Source organism: Mus musculus, chromosome 17 (genome assembly GCF_000001635.26).
Source record: "Mus musculus strain C57BL/6J chromosome 17, GRCm38.p6 C57BL/6J".
Classification (NCBI taxonomy): domain Eukaryota; kingdom Metazoa; phylum Chordata; class Mammalia; order Rodentia; family Muridae; genus Mus; species Mus musculus.
In genome coordinates this window covers 32,893,620-32,917,804 of record NC_000083.6, presented here as the reverse complement: position 1 = coordinate 32,917,804, position 24,185 = coordinate 32,893,620, and the positions used below count along the sequence as shown (strand labels likewise).

Here is a 24,185-nt window from a genome sequence, read left to right as displayed (position 1 = left end):
TGCTGAGGAGACTGGACTTGAAATCCACCAGGCTGAGCAGCTGGTGGGCAGGCTCCAATCCCATAGCCTTCTAATGCTCTACTGAAAATTGGTGCCTGCCATCCTCACAACCCATTTCGACAAGAGCTCAGGAGATGATTGGGAACCAGGTTGGCCACATCCTGATCACCAACCTTGTAGATTCCAAAGTTCACCCTTTTACTTAGTGTACCACGCCCTTGGAGGAGCAGGGATGCTGGGAATACATAACCCAGAGCCAACCTTGTCTCACCATAGTCCTAAGATTCAGATGTCCGTGTTTTTGCAAGCCTATGACAATTCTCCTTTGCGGCAGGCTGATCCTACCCCCATCTTGGCCACTTTCCCAGGCAAGGAGGAGGCATCCAGGCTAGGCAGGGATTGGCTGGCATAGAATGGCCCACCCTCCAAGCATCAAGAAGCAAGGGATAAAAGAGTCCCAGAGGAGAGGGAAGGTATGGTAGATGCCTGTTCCTGAGAGGAGGTGCCAGGCTGGGGGTGGTTATATTTTAGGGACCTAGCCTGGAACAGGGAGGGTAAAACTCAAGGCCAGGCCAGGGCAGAAGGCCAGCTGACCAAGCAAGAATGCCACAGGGAGCCAGCTGGCCTTGGGGATAGTAGTTTCTGAATAACTGAAGCCTGGTTAGTTTTGCATAATTTAGGGAGGTATTAACTCCAATCAATCTCTCTGCTCCTTCTTGCTTTGCTAGCTCTGGTTATTCCCCTCACCAGCATACCCCTCCTCCCCCTATTCATCTTCTTCTCCACTCCTGTACCTCTTCACCCAACATTTCCTTGGTTCTCAAGTCTCCTTTCTGCTCTATCCTCTGTCCAGTGTCTTGAGATTATTGTCCCTTTCCGGGACCTCAGTTACTCACTGCACATTTATTCACCCAGCAGGATGTCACAGCTGAGCCTGTCCTGGTTGGGACTGGGGCCCGAGGTGGCCTTCCCATGGAAGACCCTGCTACTGCTTGGGGCCTCCTGGATCCTGGCCCGGATTCTGATCCAGATCTATGCTGCCTATAGGAACTATCGTCACCTCCATGGCTTCCCTCAGCCCCCCAAACGGAACTGGCTTATGGGTCACGTGGGCATGGTAAGAATGGCAGGATGGGTGGGAGTGTCAAAGTGGACAGACTTTCGAGGGACCAGGAATGGGACTCGGAGTGATGGAGAAGGTTAGGTGATATTGACCTTTGGTGTGTCTTTCCAAGCCTTTCTCACCCCCTGTACTCTCACCATAGGCTGCTCTGGTATTTCTATCTTTCTCTCACTGAAGGATGCAGAGAGATTCTCATGGTGGGATATACAGAGTGAGAACTCCTGGCATTTCCTCAGTCTGCTGTTGGATTTGAGGTTCCAGAAGGACTGCGACTGTTTCTTTCCCTTTGTGTGAGCCCATCTCTGTCCTGTGGTTTTCTAGTATTGATCTTTGATCTCTCTCCTACACTGCACATAGGTGGGGCCCAGCTGGGCTACAGCAGAGCTGCAAGCTGACTTCCCACTGCCCCCTCCCTGGGCCACTTCCTCCTTCTCATGCTTTCCTTCCCTAAGATAGACAGTGGGTCCTGCCTTGCTACCTGGATAAAAGCTGTCCTTCACCCTCCCATGAACCTTCCTTTACCCCACCCTTTACTCCATACTATGGACTTTGATTTATATCTGCTCTTCCACTTAGGTGGCTTAGCCCTAGGTATTTTGCTTGCAAATGGCTCAATGTGGACTGTATATAAAGGTTCAGGATGCTCTGTCTGAGGCTGGTGGGCAGCTGGTGCTGGTGGATAGGAGCTGCCACTCTAATAGAGACATAGAGGTCACTTCTGTTCCCCTGGAGCCTGACTAGGGTAGAAGGTCCCCAGTGTGTGGCCCTTTGTTCAGGGGAGGAACTGGAGACCTTGTGGACCAGTCAGGACATGAAAAGTCATAGGTAGACAATATAACTTGTCCACTGGGGGGCCTGAAATGGACGCTTGGGGCTTGGGCATGGCTCTGGAAGAAACAAAACTGACAGATGCAAGGGTTCTCGTCATTCCTGCACAACCAGGACACTGGTTCACTTATGACAGAGACTGTGTCACTTCCAAAGGCTGTAGAAGGGACTCTCTGATGATCCTGGGAAGGCAACTTAGTTATGTTTTTTTTTTTTGGAGAAAACACACACACACACACACACACACACACACACACACACACACACACACACACACACAAACACACGAGTGATATATCGAGAAGTTCTGAGAACATTCTAAGAAAGTTGTCCTGAAGTAGTATTGTCATTGTGCTGACATCAGGGTCTGCAGACAGAAACCTAGTAGTCTACTGCTCACCTGTGCTACATGGTACTGATCGTTCTAATATACTAGTTTGTCCATCATGGTGCTACCTTGAACATTGTAGGTAATTTGTAGTATCATGGTATTTATGCATGTGAAAGTATCTAAACACAGAAATGTGTAGGGAAAATAACAAGCAATAGAAATTCCTTAGCTTCATTGCAGACTTAAGAGATCAAAGTCATCTGTACAGTCTGTCTTTGACAGAAATGTCATTATGCAGTGCACAATCATCTATACACAGTCATGTATACATACAGATACATATCTACACATATATGTAAAGTAAGGTAGAAGAAAGAGGGGTTACATTGCATTATGGGAATTGGCTTATATCTTTGTGGAGACTGAGGAGTACCTCAGTATGCCATCTGCAAACTGGAATTTCAGGAATAGAGGCTTTGAGCAACTCAGACTTGGAACAACAGTGTGAAAACCCAGGGGTGTATGGAGGATCAGGTGTAATACTGGAGTTCAGTGTCACAAGGACCTGAAATTTGATGTCTGATGGCAGGAGAAGATGCATGTCCCAGCTATGGAAATAAGACTAAATTTCCCCCCTCTGCCTATTGTCTCTAGATCTTCAGTGGGTTGGATGGTGCTATCCACACTATGTACCAATGCAAATAATACATATATCTTTGAAACACCAACACAGACACATCCAGAGGTTATGAACATCTGTACCTCAACCATCTGTACTCAGCCAATTTGATCCTTGATATAAACTACCTCAAGAAGTGACTGTCCCTGTATTGTTTGCAGGTAACTCCTACAGAGCAGGGCTTGAAGGAATTGACTCGTTTGGTGGGTACCTACCCCCAAGGTTTTTTGATGTGGATTGGACCAATGGTCCCTGTTATTACTCTATGCCATTCTGACATCGTCCGATCTATCCTCAATGCCTCAGGTACCCATGGAAACTGTTGGTGGTGGGGATTAGAGGATTTTCAGTCCCTTCTATGTTTCTCTGACAGTGTTCCAGTCCCTCCTTTCTCCCACCCCCCCCTCCTCCTCCTCCTCCTCTTCTTCCTCTCTCTTCCTCCTCCCCCTCCCCTCCTCCTTCCCCTCCCCTCCCCTCCCCTCCCCTCCCCTCCCCTCCCCTCCCCTCCCCTCCCCTCCCCTCCCCTCCTCTCCTCTTCTCTTCTCTTCTCTTCTCTTCTCTTCTCTTCTCTTCTCTTCTCTTCTCTTCTCTTCTCTTCTCTTCTCCCCACAGTTTCACCAGCTCCTACATGACTCTCTCTACTATTACTGGCTATACCACTACTACCTCTTAGTATTCTGGACATTCTGCATCCCCAGATGTCTTCAAGCCAAGGTCCTCTCCTAGAGGAAGCCAATACTTGAGGTAGAAGTTGATAGGGGCAGGAACATCCCTAACCCGGTGTGGTCAGGACCCTGACAGTTGGGTGAAGGGTGTGGTCTCTGCTAGGATGTATGCAGAGGCTTCCTAGAGGAACTGTTGCTTAAGTCATGTCTTTAGGTTTGAGTAGGAATGTTAGAATCAGGGCCAGGTGGCCCAGTGGGCATCAGAAACATCTAATGCTCAGACCTAGAACCAGAACAATAAACATTCCTACGCTCAGAGCAAGGAGGGGACTTGTGGCTGTTAGAGAATCTGCTCTGTTATTTCTATTATTTCACTCAACCCCGAGTTCATCTTTCCACCCTGTCCAGTTGGTTGATCATCTTATGCTGATTGGTGTCTTGTCAGGGCCCAGAAATCTTCCCCATCACAGCCTAGCTTCCTACCTTTGCATTCTTATCTTCCCACCTGGTGATAGACCAGGTTAAGGGAAAGAGATGAATCACCACAACTTTGTCATTTGCCAGGCATGGGTCTGACACTTCAGCTGCCAAATTATTTCAAGTGTGCCCTGGGACTTGAAGACCTGAATCAATCACCCCACTTTACTTTTTAAAATATTTGTGAGAGGGCATATTTGTGTGAGTGCAGGCATGCATATGCTGTAGCATGCACGTGGAGGTCAGAGTGCACTTTGATCCTTGTCTTCCGCATTGTTTGAGGCAGGGTCCCTCATGGTTTGCTTCTGTAGATGCACGCTAGCTGTATCTTAAGCATTCAGGGCAGAGAACCCTCCTGTGTCTGGCTCCTATCTTATCTGGAGTTATACAAATGTGCTGCCACACCTGGTTTGGAGGATTCAGCGGGCTTATGCAGCAAGTGCTTATATCCACTGAGTATCTCCCCAGTCCAGACCATGCCAATTTCATGAAGCCCGTGCTTTTTACTCCAGGTGGACACTGCACTTGCTCCAGCTTGCCCACTACTGAGGTCTCTGACGCCTCCAGCTGATAATGCAATGTGAATCAGACAGGCAGGCTGGGCTGTGGCAGTAACAACCCTATATCTTTCTCATGTGGACATCCTCTGTCTCATATCTGACCATGTTGCTTGTGTTGTGAGCATAACTGTATGATGCCATCTGTATAGTCACAGCTCTTGCAGGTTCACATTTACATTTCCATCTCCTCTTTTGCATTTATATTTGTCTCACCTGGGATTGCATGAAGATGGTCCTATCTGCTCTTAGCTGCAGACCTGAATCTTCGATGCATGGCAGGTGCTGTATGAGGGGCCATGAAGATGATCTTCTTATCTTGCTTTTCACAGCTGGGCTTTCTTTGGGGGCTGTCTGAGATCAAGGACCTGAGAAATGATGGATCCCTTATCAGGGTCATATCTAAGGCAAGACTGTAAAAACATCCAGGTGGGACCAGTGGGTCACAGCTAGGCCACATTCAGTATATTAAAGGAACTTTTGGTTTTTTGGAGACGTTGTTTTGCTACTCAGTCAAAGCTAGCCCCAAACTCAGAATTTTTTGCTTTAATCTCTGAAATATTGGAAATTACAAGAGCCACCATGCTGTACTTTTCTGTTGCTGTGATAAAGCACCATGACAAAGGGAACTTATAGATTTTTGGATTGTGGTTTCAGAGAGACAGTCCATAATAGTGACAGATCCTCGTGTCAAGAGTAGGAAGCTGAGAGATCACAAATCAGCCATAAACACAAAGCAGGAAGAGCAACTGAAAAGCGGGGAGAGTCCGTAAACTATCAAAACCTGCTCCGAGTGAGGTGCTTTCTTCAGCAAAGCAACACCTACTAAACCTCCCTAAACGGTGTCACCAGCTGGAGAACAAATATTCAAACACATCCGCCTATGGGAGACACTCATTCAAACCACTGCACATGACAATTCTTAAATCCTGTGAGAGGCTTGTCTGAGGTTTACATGAGATCTGTCAGATAATCTGGTCCATGTTGCAGCACGAGGCATCCTGTCAGGGCAGTTATTTGTGCTAAGGCCACACTATGCCATGTTAACCCTTACGGTTCATGTGATGTGCCCCATATCGATTGGTTCAGGAGATGCCAGGTACCTAAGGTGCCTAGATGATAGGGACATAGGTTTCAAACTGTCACAGAGTTGTGATGGAATCAGGCATGGCATACATGTTAGACTATGTACAAGCCATGTATAGTGGCACTGCAGCAAAATAGGGTGTATTGAGCAGTGACTTGCCTTTCCTGCTGACACTACTGTTGCCCAGTTCTGTCTTTTCTCACTTTCAACTTCATTTTGCCTCCTCTATCCTTGGTTCTTGGCATGTGAACTTTGGAAGGGAAATGCAGACTTCCGGGAGGGGTCCCCACCCACCTCCCCAGTCTGTCCTCACCCACACCATGACCCCTGATGTCCTTGTTCATGGCAGCCGCTGTTGCACTCAAGGATGTGATATTCTACAGCATCCTAAAGCCTTGGCTGGGTGAGTGCCTGTAGGTGATGGGCGAGGGACACCCTTGGGGGTCAGGGAATGGTACTACTTTTGCCTTATACTATGACTGCTATATCAGGGGATGGGCTCTTGGTGAGTGCTGGTGACAAGTGGAGCCGCCATCGTCGCATGCTGACACCCGCTTTCCATTTCAACATCCTGAAGCCCTATGTGAAGATTTTCAACGATAGCACCAACATCATGCACGTGAGTTTCTGGAACACAGGGTTACAACTCTTTCCCAAACAGGGGCTATTCCTGGATTTGGGTGGCTGGAGCATAAAATGAGAAAGCTGTGTCAGGGGCTGAAATTAGGACAAGTCTCAAGGAGCCAAGGTCCAACATCAGCCCCATCTTCTTCTGCCAGGCCAAGTGGCAACGGTTGATTTCAGATGGCAGTGCCCGTCTGGACATGTTTGAGCACGTCAGCCTGATGACTCTGGATAGTCTGCAGAAATGTGTCTTCAGCTTTGACAGCAACTGTCAGGAGTAAGTCCTTGTTCTGAGCCTCGGAACCTGGTCTGTGAACCAAGAGCATTGGTCTGTGGAATCAAAGTGGCCTCTCTAGAGGACATGGTTCAGAACCAACACTACAGATACAGGAAAGGAGAAAGTGATGGAATTGTTTCAATTTTCACAGAAATGGTGACAATCAGAACATGTGGGACAGGCAGTGAGGAGGCACATTAGAAACAAGCTTGAAGGGATCAGCAGTGTCTACATCAGAAGGCCAGTGTAAGGCCAGGTAAAGATGGACTTAGCCTGTGGTTCCAGGGAAACTATGAAGGTGTTTGTGCTTGTGTTAGTCAGATTTCCAACGATGTGGCAAAAGTACCTGAGAGATCTTGAAATGAGGGAGGCTTATTCTGTCTCATGGCTTCAGCAGCTTTAGCCAAGGGTGGGCTGGCTCCATCACTTTTGAGGCTGTATAACAGCACAGCACAGCTAGGAGAACCTGTTAAAATAGTCTGATACCCCATGGCATCCAGAAGCACACAGGCAGACAGATAAGCTGTCTATATCAAGAGCATACCTCTGAAATTCCTCCCTGACCCCACGTAGGAGGACTGGAAAGATGGCACTTGCAAAGGACTTAAGCTTGACTCATAGCAACCTCATAGAAGTTTACAACTATCTGTAACTCCAGTAACAACTGTTCAACACACCAGGTGCCAGGCACCTATTAGAGTGTACATCGGGCAAAACACATAAAATAAAAATAAATTAAAAACTTGAGACAAAGTCTCACTATGTAGCCTTGCCCCTACAGCTCACTGTGTGGGCCAGGCTTATCTATCTATCATCTATCTATCTATCTATCTATCTATCTATCTATCTATCTATCATCTATCTGTCTGTCTATCTATCTATCATCTATCTATCTATCTATCTATCTATCATCTATCTATCTATCTATCTATCTATCTATCTATCTATCTATCTATTTTGCTGGACATGGTGGCACATGCCCTTAATCCTAATACTCTGGATGCCAAGGCAGACAAATCTCCGAGTTTGAAGACAGACTAGGCTGGTCTACAGAGCAAGTTCCAGGGTAGCCGAAGTTACACAGAGAAACTCAGTCTTGAACCCCTCCACAAACACACACACACACACACACACACACACACACACACACACACACACACACACCTATCTTTAGGAGATATTAGGGAGATACTCTAAGTTACAGTGGAGCTGATATTGGACATGGTCAGCTGAGCTCCTTCTGGAATCTAAACTTCCCTGCCTCCACACAGCTTGGGCCTCATTCTTTTCCAGAAGGTATCAGGGTTAAGCTTGCCTACTAGTGTCACCATTTCTTCTGTCAACTCATCTAGTGTCTTCACAACTTCATGGAAAATCAATATATATATATATTTTGGTTTTTCAAGACAGAGTTTCTCTGTGCAGTCCTGGCTGTCCTGGAACGCACTCTGTAGACCAGGCTGGCCTTGAACTCAGAAATCCACCTGCCTCTGCCTCCCAAGTGCTGGGATTAAAGGCGTGCGCCACCACTGCCCGGCGGCAAATCAATATTGAGAGCTGACCACACTGCAGTCTGGGAGCATAGGGGTGTGGAGGCAGCTCACAGAGATATGATGAGGGTTTTTTGAGAGTTGACTTTCAGGGCTCATTCTACTCTGCCTCTGTGTCCAGCTGCTTCTGATACTCCATTCCCAATGACTCCTGGCTGGTGGGAAGAGGCACAGGATTCATATATGTTAAATTGCTGTCTCCTAAATCCTGCAGGAAGTCCAGTGAATATATTGCTGCCATCCTGGAGCTCAGTGCCCTAGTGGCCAAAAGGCACCAGCAGCCTTTGATGTTCATGGACCTGCTGTATAATCTCACCCCTGATGGTATGCGCTTCCGTAAGGCCTGCAACGTGGTGCATGAATTCACTGATGCTGTCATCCGGGAGCGGCACCGCACCCTCCCAGATCAGGGTTTGGATGACTTCCTTAAGTCTAAGGCCAAGTCCAAGACTTTGGATTTCATTGATGTGCTGCTGCTGAGCAAGGTAGGCTTCTCAAGAAGCAGAATGGATATTGATGCCAAATACTGTGTCAAATAATACTGTGAGCTCGATACAGAGGGCACTGTGGCAAATCCAGGCAGATCCACCAACATCAATGATCACAACAGCCTTTTTATTAGTTATGGCAATAGGCAAAGCCAGAATAGGATGTAACAATGATTCCTCATTACCAGTGCCCCCTTTTCCAGGGGGATGAAATATTTACTTATATGCACAATGAGGTTTACACCGCAGAGAAAGGGCAATGCATTCTCATCCTGTGGGTCACACAGAATAACAAAGACACCTAAGTCTAAACCCCCTCAAGGGGGTAAATACTGAACAAAGGGAGAGGGATGGAGGGATAAGTGAAAGAAAGAAGAGAGAGAAAGAAGGGGAGAGAAGGAATTTCGTTCCGGAGTTAAACAGGCTCTTTCCAGGACAAAGTCTGGATATGCAAACCAAATGCTTCCTTTTTAAAAAAAGATTTATTTATTTATTTATTCATTCATTCATTCATTCATTTATCTATTTATTTATTTTATATGAGTACACTGTAGCTGTCTTCAGACACCATTACAGATGGTTGTGAGCTACCCTGTGGTTGCTTGGAATTGAACTCAGGACCTCTGGAAGAGCAGTCAAGTGCTTTAACCACTGAGCCATCTCCCCAGCCCCAAACCAAATGTTTGCATGGGACACAGATTTTCCTGGATCTATAGCACTTTACAGTGTGGGTAGAAGTCTTTGGAGGAGAGCTTTACTTCTAACTTCCAAGACAAGTAGCCATGCAGTCATCTTCCATATCAAGTCACCATCAGTTCCTCAGAAATTCTCCATCATGTAGACACATGGTGATATTTCTGTGTGGGTTGTTGACACTCCTACAACTGCAGGTGACACAGGAGACAGGATACCCAGAATAAAACCAGTAAATTCAGACTGTACCAGTAGCAACAGACAAGAGATGGACAGTGGTACACAGCCTTTGGTTTCTGGCTAAACAAAAGATCTTCTGGGAATGCCATAGTTTAAACACAGGGATTTTCAGAACTGCTGTAATTTGGGTGGTCTTGCTTTGTCTTCAGGATGAAGATGGAAAGGAGCTGTCAGATGAGGACATCCGAGCAGAGGCTGACACCTTCATGTTTGAGGGTGAGAGTCCCACTGTGGGGCAGAGAGGAGGCAGGAGTTTATCCTTCTTGAGACTTGTGGCGAAGATCCAGAATCCTTCTATTCTATCCCTTGATCCCTTTCCTACCCTTTTCCGGATTTCACTACCTGGGCACTGTCCTCAATGCAGTGCTGAAGCAGTGCAGAGACCCATGCCTGCCTGTCTGTCCCTCAGGCCATGACACGACAGCCAGTGGACTCTCCTGGATCCTCTACAACCTGGCAAGGCACCCAGAATACCAGGAGCGCTGCCGGCAGGAAGTTCAGGAGCTGCTGAGGGGCCGAGAGCCTGAGGAGATTGAATGGTGAGCATAGGTCTTCCTGGCACATTAGTGAGCCCCTCTCCTCACTCGTTTTGATGATTCTCCTATATTTGCTCATGGCACTGAATCTGAGCCCAGAGGAGAGACCCAATACCAAGCCTGAGTAGCAAGGAAAGGGTTGTTGGCTTTGGAGCAGACCAAGTTTTGTTGCTGAGAAAACAGTGATAATTACAAGAAAAAGAAAGTGATATTTTGCACGTGCTCATTGAAAGCATGTCCCTCACTCTCTTTTCTCTCTAGTGGATGTCTTCTTCCATGTTTACTTTTCTCCTGTACCCTAGATCTTACTGTAGTGATATGTTCTGGGACTCAGAGGTGACATTTGAGCATTGCAGTGTGCTGGAGCTAGAGATGGCTCAGCTGTTACAGCACGTCTTACTCTTGCACAGTTTGGTTTTCAGCATCCACATCTGGTAGCTCACAACCATCAGTAACTCAGTTCCAGTGGATCTGAGCCCCCCCCCCCATATACACACTTAAAAATAAAATAGCTAGGTGTAGTCACATACCCCTTTAATCCAGCACTTGGGAGGCAGAGGCAGGACCTTTGAGTTTGAGTAGAGCCCTGTCTACCCAGGACTATGTAGAGAATCTCTGTCTTGATAGAATAGAATAGAATAGAATAGAATAGAATAGAATAGAATAGAATAGAATAGAATAGAATGAAATAGAATAGGATAGAATAGAATAGAATAGAATAGAATAGAATAGAATAGAATAGAATAGAATAGAATAATAAAAATAGCAGTCTAGGTGTTTTACAGGATCCTGGGCTGTTCATCCATCCATCCTCCCAGAAACCTCTCTACAATGGCTTTCCCACTCCAGTTTTGTATCCATCTCCACTGTGGTTCCAGAGACCTAGGAGGGACCAGGCCAAGGACTAGTCAGAAAGTCCCAACTTGTCAGGAAATCAGTCTTAATTTAGAATATGTTCTAATTTTCTGCTGATCTAGTTAGCTCACATTTGATCCACACTGTGAGAAAATATTTCACTGATCCACATGAACTGTCAGCCTCCTTTTGATCCCTGGTTAATAGTTGAAGGGGTTTCCTTAGGGACGACCTGGCCCAGCTACCCTTCCTGACCATGTGCATCAAGGAGAGTCTGCGACTGCATCCCCCAGTCACGGTCATCTCCCGATGCTGCACCCAGGACATTCTGCTCCCAGATGGCCGGACCATTCCCAAAGGTGCCGTATGGGGAAAGGGGTCCTGGGCAAGCAGCAGAGTCTTGTCGTGAACACGCCCCCTCCCCCACCTCTTCTCCCACAGGTATCATCTGTCTCATCAGCATCTTTGGAATTCATCACAACCCATCCGTGTGGCCAGACCCTGAGGTGCTGCCTGTCTTATCCCCTAGAGTGGGGCAAGAGTTTTAAGGGAGGAGGTGGGGCTTTGACCTATGAAATCAGACCTCACCTTCCCCGGAACAGAACTCTGTCCCTGGTTGTACTGGGAAGTCACTCATCCACCTTGACTCAATCTCTCCTACAGGTCTATGACCCCTTCCGCTTTGACCCTGAAAACATCAAAGACAGCTCACCTCTGGCATTTATTCCCTTCTCGGCGGGACCCAGGTAAGGCCAATGGGCTTGGGTGACTAGAGTACGGTCTGGGACTGACAAGTAGAAATAGTAGGGAGTTAGGATGGTCTGGCTCTGGTTTTCCTTCCTGCCCTTTATTCAGGTTATTTGCAAAGGTCTGTAGAGTAGGAGTTAGAAAGAGAAGGGCTGTTGCTCTATGCTCAGAGTGCCGCCCATCTGAACTGGGCAGTGAGCCTGCAAGACCTTTAGGGATGTAGATGTCCAATTGGGGTCCCAGGCGCGTCACGGTCCTCCTGCCCTTCATGCTGACTAGGTGTTGCAGAGACCGTGTCAGGTTGGGTTCCACGGTGTCTGGATGGATCCCGGCTCAGTCATAGGTAGTCCTAATCTTGTCCTCCCGCAGGAACTGCATAGGACAGACTTTCGCCATGAGTGAGATGAAGGTGGCACTGGCGCTGACGCTGCTGCGCTTCCGACTCCTACCGGATGACAAGGAGCCGCGCAGGCAGCCAGAGCTGATCCTGCGCGCAGAGGGCGGGCTGTGGCTGCGGGTGGAGCCGCTGAGCGCGGGCGCTCATTGACCTAAGACCTGGTCTAGAGCCACCCTACCAACATATCTCTGCGGATCCCAGAATGAACAGAACTGTCATCCATACCTGAATCTTACCGAGAGCCAGCAGGGGGCGCTGTGAAATCCAGTGCGTGGGTGAGAGAGGCCTGCTCCATAAGGTGCATTCTCCTCCAACCAACCTGGACTATTCTCTGAACAACATAGGAAGCCAAAGGGATGTCTGAGCAAGAGGCCAGAATCAAAGGCAAATTTGAGCTCTGATTCATGCAGCTCTGTTTCCATTACTTTGACTTCCATTCTAATCACCTAATAGACCATTCTTCTCTCACCTCAGAATTACTTTTCTGTGGGCACTAAATTACTGTGTTTATTAAACCTTAAGACCGGATTTTTTTTCTCATTTAAAGCTAGGGTCTCATTATATCATCTTGAACAATCTGACTCCTGTTTTTTATGCTCTTCCTGCAGGACACCATGTTGGGCTTGTCTAGGGAGTTTTGAAGTGATGTCTGATTTTTGTGGTATCTTACGGGTTTTCTCCAGTAAGAAAGAGAGGAGAGGGTTGAGAGTGACGGGTACTGGGGTTGTTGGAAAGCACCCATTTCCCACCTTGGGGAGTGGCTGTATCTGGATATGTCCCTCACTATGGAGCTAGAAATGTAGCTTACTGATAAAGCCCTTGCTGAGCGTGTAAGAACCCTATTTTCCACAGCCTTGCCCAAATGTCCCTGCATTTAAAACAAAACAGTACAAACAAATAAAAATGAGATGTAGTGGCTGGGGAGATATAGTTCAGTGATAAAGAGCACCTGATGCTCTTTCAGAGGATCTGAAAGATCATTCAAACTCTTTCAGAATTTGGTTCCCAGCACTTTTGTCAGGTTCCAGGGGATCTGATGCCCTCTTCTGGCTTCAGTGAGCAACTGTGCTCTCATTTATATGCTCATGTGCATGTGTGTGCTTGTGTGCATGTGTGGGTGCCCCCTCCCCCGAGAGTCACACAGTCACAAAGAGTCACACACCACAGATACACACATAATTTAAAATTAAAATATAAATACATCTTTAAAATGCAATGCAGATGATCTCCTTGCGTGCCAAGGAGTCTGATGGAGAGATTCAAATTGGCTCGGTGTTGGTACAAAGGTGGTGAGCGATCAAGAGTCCCATGAATGAAATCTGTAAACAAAGGATTCCGAAGAATAAGTTACAGCTGTCTGGATCCTGCTTGGGAATTTTTAAGGGATATGGGAAAGTATGGATGACTTTAGGGGATAGCCATGAGCTGCCAACCAGCATGCTTTCCATTGGTCATCTAGCAAAGGGAAGGAAGGAACCTTGAAGGAACATCCGTGAACTGAAAACAACAAATGGTTGTTTGCCTCTGGTTTTTCTAAGAACCAAATGTGATGGGCAAAGGGTTGTCATTGAGGGGAAGCCTTCAGGGTTGGGATCTCCATCCTAACAGCCTGGTGGGATCTAACTCCATTAACTTCAAAAGAAGTGCCAGGCAGTGTTAGTCCTGGTCTTTAATCCCAGCATTCAGGAGGCAGAGGCAGGCAGATCTTTGAGTTGGAGGCCAGCCTAGACTACAGAGAAAATTCCAGGACAGCAAGGGCTACACAGAGAAACCCTGGAAAAGCTAAATAAAGAAACAGATAAAAAAAGATGATAGATAGATTGATGATAGAAGATAAGAAAAGGTTGTTTTTAATCTTCTGAAAGTCACATTTGTGGGTTCTGCCTCTAGTCTTCTCATGTGAAATTCTTTTGTATTCAAATGCACTCCCATAAAAGAAGGAAGACACAAAACAGAAATTTAACACACATGAATCTAATATGTTAAGTATAGTTAATATTCCCTCAAACACATGTCTAGTGTTTTTAATTTATAACAGTATTTTTAATTGTTATTGTTTTGGATGAGAGTTTTGCCTGCGTGTATGTCTGTATACGTCATGTGTCCAGTGTCTGCAGCAGCCAGCAGAGGGTGTTAGGTGTACTGAAACTTTCTATAGGTGCTGAGAATTGAACTTGGATCTTTGGAAGAGCAGCTAGTGTTTTTAACTGCTCAGCCATCTCTCTAGCCACTATAATTATATTTTGCATGTATTTTATTTGTTTCCAATAATATGACATATGTATAATATGCTATTTAAAGGATGTTATTTCATTGACTACAGAGTACCTAGAAAATATTCAATATCATTAAGAATTGGGAAAATGCTCAGAAACCATGATAGAATTTCTACCCACCCACCAGGAAGTTTGGCATCCAGAAAAGGGGAAGAAACAAGTGAATGTGGAGCAATCAGGACCCTCTGACCATTTAAAGAGATTGGAGGTTGTTGCAGCTACTGTGGAAAATGGCTTGTCAGTTCTTGGAGAGTGAAAGAGAATTCTCATTTCATCCTGAAGTATGTGCACTGGGTGTGTGCACAACACAGTGAAAACAAATGATTGAGCACAAATATGCAAAGGGATGTTCAAGGCAGCCCTGTAGAGGTGATCTCTTGTGCATTGTGTAAAAGCATTCACCTGTCAATAAAATGCTGATTGGCCAATGAGTTGAGGCAGCATTATAAGATGGGACATCTGGCAAAGAGAGAGAATTCTGGGTTTGAGTCAGGCAGGGAGGATTTGCCCAGAACACTGAAGGAAACAGTCACATGAAACTGAGGAGAGGCAACCAAGCACATAGTGGGACTTAGAATAAAAAAATAGATAATTAAGTTATGAGCGAGTTGGGAAATAAGCCAAAGTGTATGGCCTAAGCATATACTCAGGAAATATTAAGTTTCAGAATCCTTATTTCTGGGAACAAAGACGCCATGTGCAAAAGTCCCATGATTAGATGACTTCTGTCTTAGTCAGGGTTTCATTGCTGTGAAGAGACACCATGACCAAGGCAACTCTTATAAAGGCAAACATTTAATTGGGGCTGGCTCACAGTTTCAGAGGTTCAGTCCCTCATCATCATGGTGGGAAGCATGGCAGCCTCCAGGCAGACATGGTGTTGGAGAAAGAACTGAGAGTTCTCTCTACATCCTGTTCTGAGGGAAGCCAGAAGGAGACTGGCTTCTGCAGATAGCCAGGTGGAGGCTCTCTTCAGGCATTGGGAAGAGCCTGGGCACTAGAACTCCTCAAAGCCCACCTACAAGGAAACATACTTGCTCCAACAAAGCCACACCACTTCCAATAAGGCCACACCTCTTAATTCCTAATAGTGACACTCCCTAATGGCCAAGCATTCAAACCACCACAACTTCATTTTAGTTTGTAGTCTCAGGATTTAGTTCATCACTGATACTGGGCTCCCATTTCAGAGTTCTTAGTCTCATTAATAAAAGAACATAAAGAATAGATGCAAATTGGAACTGGAGAATAATTTGACTAAAGTTTAACAGGAGAGCTCCCCCATCCCCACCTCCACCCCACCCCCACCCACCCCCAAGGCAAGCTCTGAACTTATGGAAGTGCTGGAAGGAGGATAATGGAGAAGAGAAGCAGGGTGTGGTAGTTTGAATAAGAATTACTGTTGAGCCCAGCTGTGATGGCTTCTGAACTTGCAGAGGCAGGTGGATCTCTGAGAGTTCCAGGCCAGCCTGATCTACATAGTGAGTTGAGGACATCCAGGACCCTGTAGAGACAACTTCGACCACTACCTCCCACCTCAAAAGAAAAAAGTCTCAGATGGACTGTGGAAGTCTAGACAAGAAAGTTGATTTGAATGATAAATCTGGTGGAAGTTCTGCCACACCTGCTGGTATCCTTATTTCCCGCTTTGAGATGTGAAGGGAACTGACCTGCAGGAATTCTCCATCCCACCCCTTTCCACCCTGTAAAGCCCCAAGCCTCTATACCATGTGCACACAGTCTCCACACCTGAGAGAGACCATGAGCTGTCTTTCGGTTGCCTAATTAAAGAACGGTTCTGCTTCTGGAGATGCCTGCTTGCTTCTTTATAGCTCCTGTCGCCCATTAAACCTGATCTAACAACACACACACACACATCATATACAAACATCATAAATAAGAGAGAGTTCAAGGAGTAGAAATTAGACTGACTCCTTATTATATAGTTTCTGACCTCTGGGAAAAGACCGTAGACTCAATCCAATTACAATTGAAAGACTTATTGATTAGATGCTAGCAGGACAACAGCCTTAAAGTCAAATCTCAGCCTTGTTGTGAAGAATGGGTGTGGGAAAGAGTTTTTTAAAAGGAAAACCACAACAAGGCCTTAGATATCACAAGCAAGCAAAACTGGGTCTGTTCGGCCAAGCTGATCTTTGGGACCCTGCACAATCAAGTTACAGAAGCCAAATAAAAAATAAAAAAGTTATAAGATACAATTTGCTAAACACATGAAACTCAAGAAGAATGAAGACTGAAGTGTGGACACTATGCCCCTCCTTAGAATTGGGAACAAAACACCCATGGAAGGAGTTACAAAGACAAAGTTTGGAGCTGAGATGAAAGGATGGACCATGTAGAGACTGCCATATCCAGGGATCCACCCCATAATCAGCATCCAAACGCTGACACCATTGCATATACTAGCAAGATTTTATCAAAAGGACCCAGATGTAGCTGTCTCTTGTGAGACTATGCCAGGGCCTAGCAAACACAGAAGTGGATACTCACAGTCAGCTAATGGATGGATCACAGGGCTCCCAATGGAGGAGCTAGAGAAAGTAGCCAAGGAGCTAAAGGGATCTGCAACCCTATAGGTGAAACAACATTATGAACTAACCAGTACCCCGGAGCTCTTGACTCTAGCTGCATATGTATCAAAAGATGGCCTAGTCGGCCATCACTGAAAAGAGAGGCCCATTGGACACGCAAGCTTTATATGCCCCAGTACAGGGGAACGCCAGGGCCAAAAAGGGGGAGTGGGTGGGTAGGGGAGTGGGGGTGGGTGGGTATGGGGGACTTTTGGTATAGCATTGGAAATGTAAAGGAGCTAAATACCTAATAAAAAATGGAAAAATAAACAAATAAATAAATAAATAAAAACCTAGATTAAATTAAAAAAAATTAAAATAAAAAATAAAAAAGTTAGTCGGGAGGCAGAGGCAGGCGGATTTCGGAGTTCCAGGACAGCGAGGGCTATACAGAGAAACCCTGTCTCGGAAAAACAAAACAAAACAAAAAGTTAGTCATGTTATAGCAGATACACAATCACAGCTGTACGAGTGCCTAAATCAGTATTACTAGGAACTTATCTTTCTGGGGCTATTGAGTACCAAGATGGATATCTAGCTTGAAAGGGATTTTCTTTAGCCACCACACTCTGGTAACCAGATAGGGAGAAAGGCCATAACTATAATAACAAAGATGATGAAATTTCAAAACTGCCACATTTTCTTCACCCTCCCGACAAACAAGAGACCAAAACCTGGCAGGTTAAAGGATTAAAAGGTGTGTAGCCTTTGGGAGGCAGAGGCAGGCGAGTCTCAGGGCTTGAAGTCTAGAGATGGAGTACCAGGACAGCCAGGGTTCAGAGGGAAGCCCTGCCTCAAAAGAAAAACAAAACAAATAAACTAACCAAAAGACCCCCTGCCGAGTGGAACAGCCAGCATGTATTTACCTGAAACTTAGACCTATCTGCCTCGATGTCTTTGTCCAAACTGACAACCCTAATTTGGGGGCAGGATACATTCCCACACCCTTAAACCCCAGCCTTCAAGGAGAGCCTGGGCTTCTGCTTCTGTAGCCTTTCTGATGTGCGCACCCTCCTTTCCCTCGGTGGAGTGACGTGTGTGTGTTTTCACCCCTAGTCAAAGCCTTTCTTAACTCACTGAGTCTGCTCCTGGATGCTGTTCCCAGGAATTTCCCTGCTGGTACCTGTCATGCTCAAGAATTTTCTGCTTTCTTTCTTTCTTTTTTTTTTTTTAAGACAGGGTTTCTCTGTGTAGCCTTGGCTGCCCTGGAACTCAACTCTGTAGACCAGGCTGGCCTTGAACTCAGAGATCCACCTGCCTCTGCCTCCCAAGTACATGTGCCACCATGCCTGGCTGCTTTCTTAAAATACATACATATATATGGTGAGAGAGAGAACTAGCCCAGTTAAGACCTCTAGACAGTAAATCAGTGATCAAAACCATTCCAGCTAAATTCTGAGAGAAAAGGGAAAAGAAAAGTCTGCCCATGAGAGAGATCCATCCTTTCCAGGAGGTGGGAGAAGTTTCCCCAGCTTTGTCTCATGGATGGTGTAAGTAGAGTTTTACTTGACTAGAGCAAAAAAAGGCATACTCTCTGAGGAAGTAAATTTTACAGTAGCACTTGTCTCCCCTGAGTGTTCGAACCAAATGGAGGGCCTTAGGAATTAAGCACTAGTTACTTGTATAAGATATTACAAACCACTGGATCAGTAAGCCTCCAGGCCCTAGGGCTTGTTTGCTCTTAAGAGGGAAATTTTGCTTCTTGTTTGGGGACTTATTTTAAAAGATTTATTTATTTATTTGTTTGTTTGTTTGTTTGTTTGTTTAATGTATCTGAGTACACTGTAGCTATACATATGGGTGTGAGCCATCATGTGGTTGCTGGGAATGGAATCAGCCCCGCTTGCTTCGGTCGCTCTGGCCAGCGATTTATTTATTTATTTATTTAAGATCTATTTATTATTATATCTAAGTACACTGTAGATGACTTCAGACACACCAGAAGAGGGCTTCAGATCTCATTACAGATGGTTGTGAGCCACCATGTGGTTGCGGGGATTTGAACTCAGGACCTTAGGAAGAGCAGACAGTGCTCTTAACCGCTGAGCCATCTCTCCAGCTCTGGTTTGGGGACTTTTTAAGTTTTGAACTTTCTGTCTATAAAAGTGTGTGTGTGAAGCTGCAGCACAAGCTGAGGTGAGGACTGAGGTGGCAAGGACTGAGGTGGCGAGGACTGAGGTGGTGAGGACTGAGGAGGTGAGGACTGAGGACTGAGGTGGCGAGGACTGAGGTGGTAGCTGTTGGAGTAGCAGGATTTTATGGACACTGTGCTAGTTTTGAAATGCAAAGTGTCTATGACAGTCAGGCTTTAAAAAAGCCTTTTAAGGTATGGGTCTTATGGACTAAGGGTTTCTGTATTCCCAAGCGAGAATGTTTAAAGTGTTAGGGTCTGTAAGTCTGAAACAACCCAAGCCATCACAAGAGTCCAGCAAAGCAAGATCTTTATTTTAATTAGGCAGCAAAAACTGATTGGTCAGGGATAACAGCATAGACTTGGGAGCTAACTGCATCTTCAAACATTCATCTTAGTAAGTATTGAAGCAGATGACAAAAAAATGTATTGTACTCAGACTGCTACTGATTGACCAGGGCCACAGCACAGACTCTGTGGCTTAACTGCAACCTGGAGCCAGAACGTTACAGTGTTTTAAAGCTTGAAGACCACAAATATCCATGCCAAGTTACAGTTAACATTTTCCACCAGTCAGAATCATCTGTTCTTTCAATGGTTAGAAGCAACCTTATGTTTTGGGCAACAAAAGAATAGCCATCTGGAATGCTCCCCTGCAGCCTGGGAACTTGAACTTAATTTCATCTTATGATCAAAATGGAGTCTCAAAACAAAATGGCAGTACTTAGGATAAGTCTCATTTGTTTGATCCCAGCAAAAGGAAACCCCCCACCCCAAACCAGGCCCATTAGACAAGCCCAAGACGTCAAGAAATGTTTCCTGTGAATTCCCCCCAAAAGCAGCCAGCCTCCATTGTGTGGCCTGAAGGTCCCCCTTTCTTCCCCAAATCTGGCTTATCTCTCACACTGCAGTTGTACTAAAGAAAGGAGTTTCTGTGTCTGATGAAGCACCCCCTCGCTTCCCTACTCTCCGCCAGAAACACTGATTCTCGGGGCCTGCAAGGCTCATTCTGTCAGCTGAGATACTGAGCGGGAGGATTTTAGGCTAGCTACCATTCTCTGAGATTCATAAAAGTCTGCTCTCTTTTTGTGGGAGTTAAACTGGATCTATTTTTTTCTCAGCTTTTTCTTTCTTTCCTTTTTTTGTTGTTGTTTTGTTTTGTTGAGACAGGGTTTCTCTACATATCCCTGGCTCTCCTGAAACTATCTCTGTAAACCAGGTTGGCCTCGAACTCAGAAATCCACCTGTGGGGAAAAAATGGGGTCCCAGTGTCCAGCCCAAGGCTTGGGCCACTGGGTGAGGCAGGACGTGGGAAATTGGACTGAGCACACCCCTGCTGGGTGGGCATCTGGCTGTGGGGAACCACAGGACCCCTGTCCGGGGTGGAGAAGCCCAGTCTGAGGTCCCTGTGGAACCTGCCAGAGTGGGGCTTAGGGTCCCTGGGCCTGCACGGAGGCCAGGGACAGCAGGTTCTAGCTCTCAGACCCTGCAGACACAGATGGATGTCGTGGGAGAGCTGAGAACAGAGTGTCCACCTGCATTCGGGTTCCGGCCAGGGCGGAAGGGAGAAAGAACTCTGGCTGGGTGGTGGTGCCGGGGTAGTCCTTAGCTTGCTGAGGGCTGGGTTGAGTTGGCTGGCAGCTGTGACTGGAGAGCAGTGGGAGGTTAGACGTGCCAAGTGGGAGGTTAGACGTGCCTCTTAAGGGGGAAGACCTGCTCCATTGTTCCAGCATGGTGGATCCTGTTGAGAAGAGGCAGTCCATGGTTTTAAGGCGTTTATTGTAGGGGAGAAGAATAAAGGTCCCTTTGATAAGTATCCAGGTTTGGAGAGGCAGTGCCCTCTGATCCTGGGGACGGGAGTGGGTTGCAGGCCATGGCCACGTGGAGAGATGGTGGAAGGGAATGCAGAGAAGTGGGGGGGGGGGCAAGAGGGCAAGAGGGCAAGAGGGCAAGAGGGCAAGAGGGCAAGAGAGAGAGGCAAGAGAGTAAGAGAGGGAGGAAGGGGCAAGCAGCCCCTTTTATAGTGGGCTGGCCCTACCTGGCTGTTGCCAGGTAGCTATATGGGCGGAGTCTGGACAGCCTATGTGACTGAAGGCCACAGAGTTATGGAGCTGGGGCCTCCTCTCAGGAGCCTATGTCTGGGAGCATGGCAAACTGATCTTCCGTCCCTTGCAGATTAATCTGCTGGGTCTCCGAGGTTTAAACCTAGCTCGACCAGAAGACAGGCTGCCTTTTCCAGTCCCACATCCACCTGCTTCTGCCTCCCAAGTGCTGACTGCACCACACCATACCCAGCTTGCTGATGTTTTCTTATAGTGAGAAGGTCCTTTTGATAAGTATGCAGGTTTGGAGAGGCAGTGCCCTCTGATCCTGGGGACAGGAGTGGGTTGCAGGCTTTCGGAGTCCCATCCTTATGTGTCCTTGGCCATTCAGCAATGATCCTCTCTAGGGCTTCTTTTAGTATCGATTTGGACCTCAAGCTTGGGAAGGTGACCTTGTGAGTGTGGGGTTTCCTTTTTTCTCTCTTGGTTTACTTTTGTTTTTGTTTTTGTTTGTTTGCTTTTGGAGATAGGGTTTCTCTGTGTAGTCCTGGCTGTCCTGGAACTCACTCTGTAGACCAGGCTGGCCTCGAACTCCCAAGTGCTGGGATTAAAGGCATGCGCCACCACCGCCCAGCTTCTTGGTTCACTTTTAAATGTTGGCTTCTTACATTTGGCCAGTGGCAGACAATGCTGACAGGACAGTAACATGCTGACTGTAATGAATTTTGCAAAAAGATTTTAAGCCAGTGTGCAGTGAGACCACTCTGTGGATCGGCAGAATTTATTGGTGGCCACACTGATAAGGCTATCTCTCAGGGTTAAGGGCAGCAAAATGGAGTAAAGCAAGCAGACATTATATTGAGGGACCCTTAGGACTTTTTCAGTCCCACACCCTCCTTACAGCTGACCCCTCCCACCTGGGGTCAAGGCTAGGCCAAGTTCTATTTTCTACCCACAAGAACATTCTTGAGTAAAAATTCTCTAAATATACTGACAGTCACCTGACTCTCTGGAAAGTCCCAGGTGGAGTTCAAATGCATGCCATGTTTGCTAGCCAATAGATTTAAAGGTCAATATGCTCAGCCAATGAGTTTGAACTGTCACCTTGCTGATGTAACCTGTGCCCCTAATAAGTATAGAAACTGCTTGTAATAGCTATTCCGGGTCGCTTTCTCGTCACTCGTCTAGGGGGACTGATTGAGGGTCGACCCCAACGAACCTGAAAATAAATCTCTTGCTTTTGTATCTATCTGTGTTTTGGTGTTTCATTTGGGGCATCTTGAAGTAAGTACCACTGACAGAGGGTCGGGGTCTTACAATATGTCAACACATGGGCTTGAATTGAGCTATTAGGATTGACTGGGAACTAGATGCCCCTGCCTGAGGCAGTTCATCTTTAGCAGGGATGAGAAGATCTGTTCCTCTGGTAAACAGAAACCAGCCTTTAGGCTTGCTTACCCAATAAAATGTTTTCTGTTTAGGACATTGTCAACACGCACTGCCATTTTGGGGGCTGCTCTGGACCTAACAAAGATAAACAGAATACTAGATGATTTAGTAAATGCATGGTTGTGCAGCCCCAGCTGACTGCCAGAGAACAGAACTCATTGCATCCACTCAGAGAACATAGAAGGTTTTTATAGCAGGTGAGTGAGAGGCTATTTAATCTTACTGCTGGACCATTTGTGTGGGGTTTCTATCTGAGGGGGAGAGCTAGATTTTTCTAGCACCCAATACCCTGTTTACACTGGCCATGTAGGGTCAGGTGCCATGTGTCATTCGTCGGAAGGTCAGTTGTAAATGTTTGTAGGAGACACTGTTGTGTGGTACCCACCAGAGAAGGCCACTCGGACATGGGTGTTAGGTAATAGAAAGACTTTATTAGCTGCCCAGCAACGTCACTGGGTGTTTGGGACCCCTGTATTGTTCTCAATCCTTCTCAAGGTAAGATTTTGTGCATAGGAAACCTGTCCTGGGTTGATATACTTCCGTTCACAAGAACAATTAACCAGAAACAGAACTTTAAAAAGCCCAAAAGCAAGGTCAAGACATTTAGAGACTTTCTCAGAACTACAGACTTTGGTGGAGTAGGACTTTGGTTTTGGTAGATTTTACTCTCTACTTGCTGAATTTTACAATTCCATCCTGGAATCAGTTGTGCTAAGGTCTGAGGACCAACTAAGGTCTGGGGTTCTATTGCAACATTGTAAATCAAGGGGTTAAGCTGAGCAGTCAGGGTCTAATTTCTTTTTCTTTCTTTTCTTTTTTTTTTTTTTTTTGCTATCATTTTTTGAGAAAAAAAAATCTCACTATGTAACCCTGGCTATCACAGAACTCACTATGTAAACCAGGTTGGCCTTGATCTCACAGAGCTTGTGTATGGGACAATCCACTGTACTATCACATCTAAGGGTTTAATTTTTTAATAAGTTTTATTTTTAAAGATTAATTTATTTATGTTCAGTACAAAAGGATAGGTGGATACTTGTGGGCTCAATGTCTGATTGGTCTACACAGCAAGACAAAGACATTTAAGGCTTCCAGGTTACATTAAGAAACCCTGTTTTTGTTTTGTGATTTTAAGATTTAGTTTTTAGCCTGGCGGTGGTGGTGCACGGCCAGCCTGGTCTACAAAGTGAGTTCCAGGACAGCCAGAGCTATAAAGAGAAACCCTGTCTCGAAAAACCAAAAAAAAAAAAAAAAAAAAGATTTATTTTAAAAAAAGATTAATTTATTTATCTCATGTATGTGAGTACACTGTAGCTGTCTGAAGACGCACCAGAAGAGGGCATCGGATCCCATTACAGATGGTTGTGAGCCACCATGTGGTTGCTGGGATTTGAATTCAGGACCTCTGGAAGAGCAGTCAGTGTTCTTAACCACTTGAGCCATCTCTCCAGCCCCATGGTTTAATTTTTTAATGTGCGTTTTTGTGCTTTTTTTTTTTTTGCTATTATTTTGAGCCAGTTTTTTGTATAAGTTCTGCTTTCT

The 24,185-nt window shown here is 46.0% G+C and overlaps 1 protein-coding gene across 7 annotated transcripts; it reads left to right on the top strand.

The window, feature by feature from the left end:
- Nucleotides 1-428: 428 nt before the first annotated feature.
- Cyp4f14 (cytochrome P450, family 4, subfamily f, polypeptide 14) lies at nt 429-14,448 on the top strand. Of its 7 annotated transcripts, none has more exons than XM_030249973.1 (13): nt 429-473; nt 919-1,117; nt 3,123-3,267; nt 6,097-6,150; nt 6,239-6,366; nt 6,527-6,648; nt 8,413-8,683; nt 9,769-9,835; nt 10,029-10,158; nt 11,236-11,369; nt 11,452-11,516; nt 11,674-11,756; nt 12,127-14,448. In XM_030249973.1, exons 2-13 carry the CDS (start codon nt 920-922, stop codon nt 12,302-12,304), a joined length of 1,575 nt encoding a protein of 524 aa, XP_030105833.1. In that variant the 5' UTR covers nt 429-473; nt 919; the 3' UTR covers nt 12,305-14,448. The 7 variants fall into 7 exon arrangements, with proteins under 7 accessions (XP_030105833.1, NP_001344717.1, NP_001191265.1 ...); NM_001357788.1 differs by having other exon boundaries at nt 449-473; nt 916-1,117; nt 12,127-12,735; NM_001204336.1 differs by having other exon boundaries at nt 463-660; nt 12,127-12,735.
- The last annotated feature ends 9,737 nt before the right edge of the window (nt 14,449-24,185 follow it).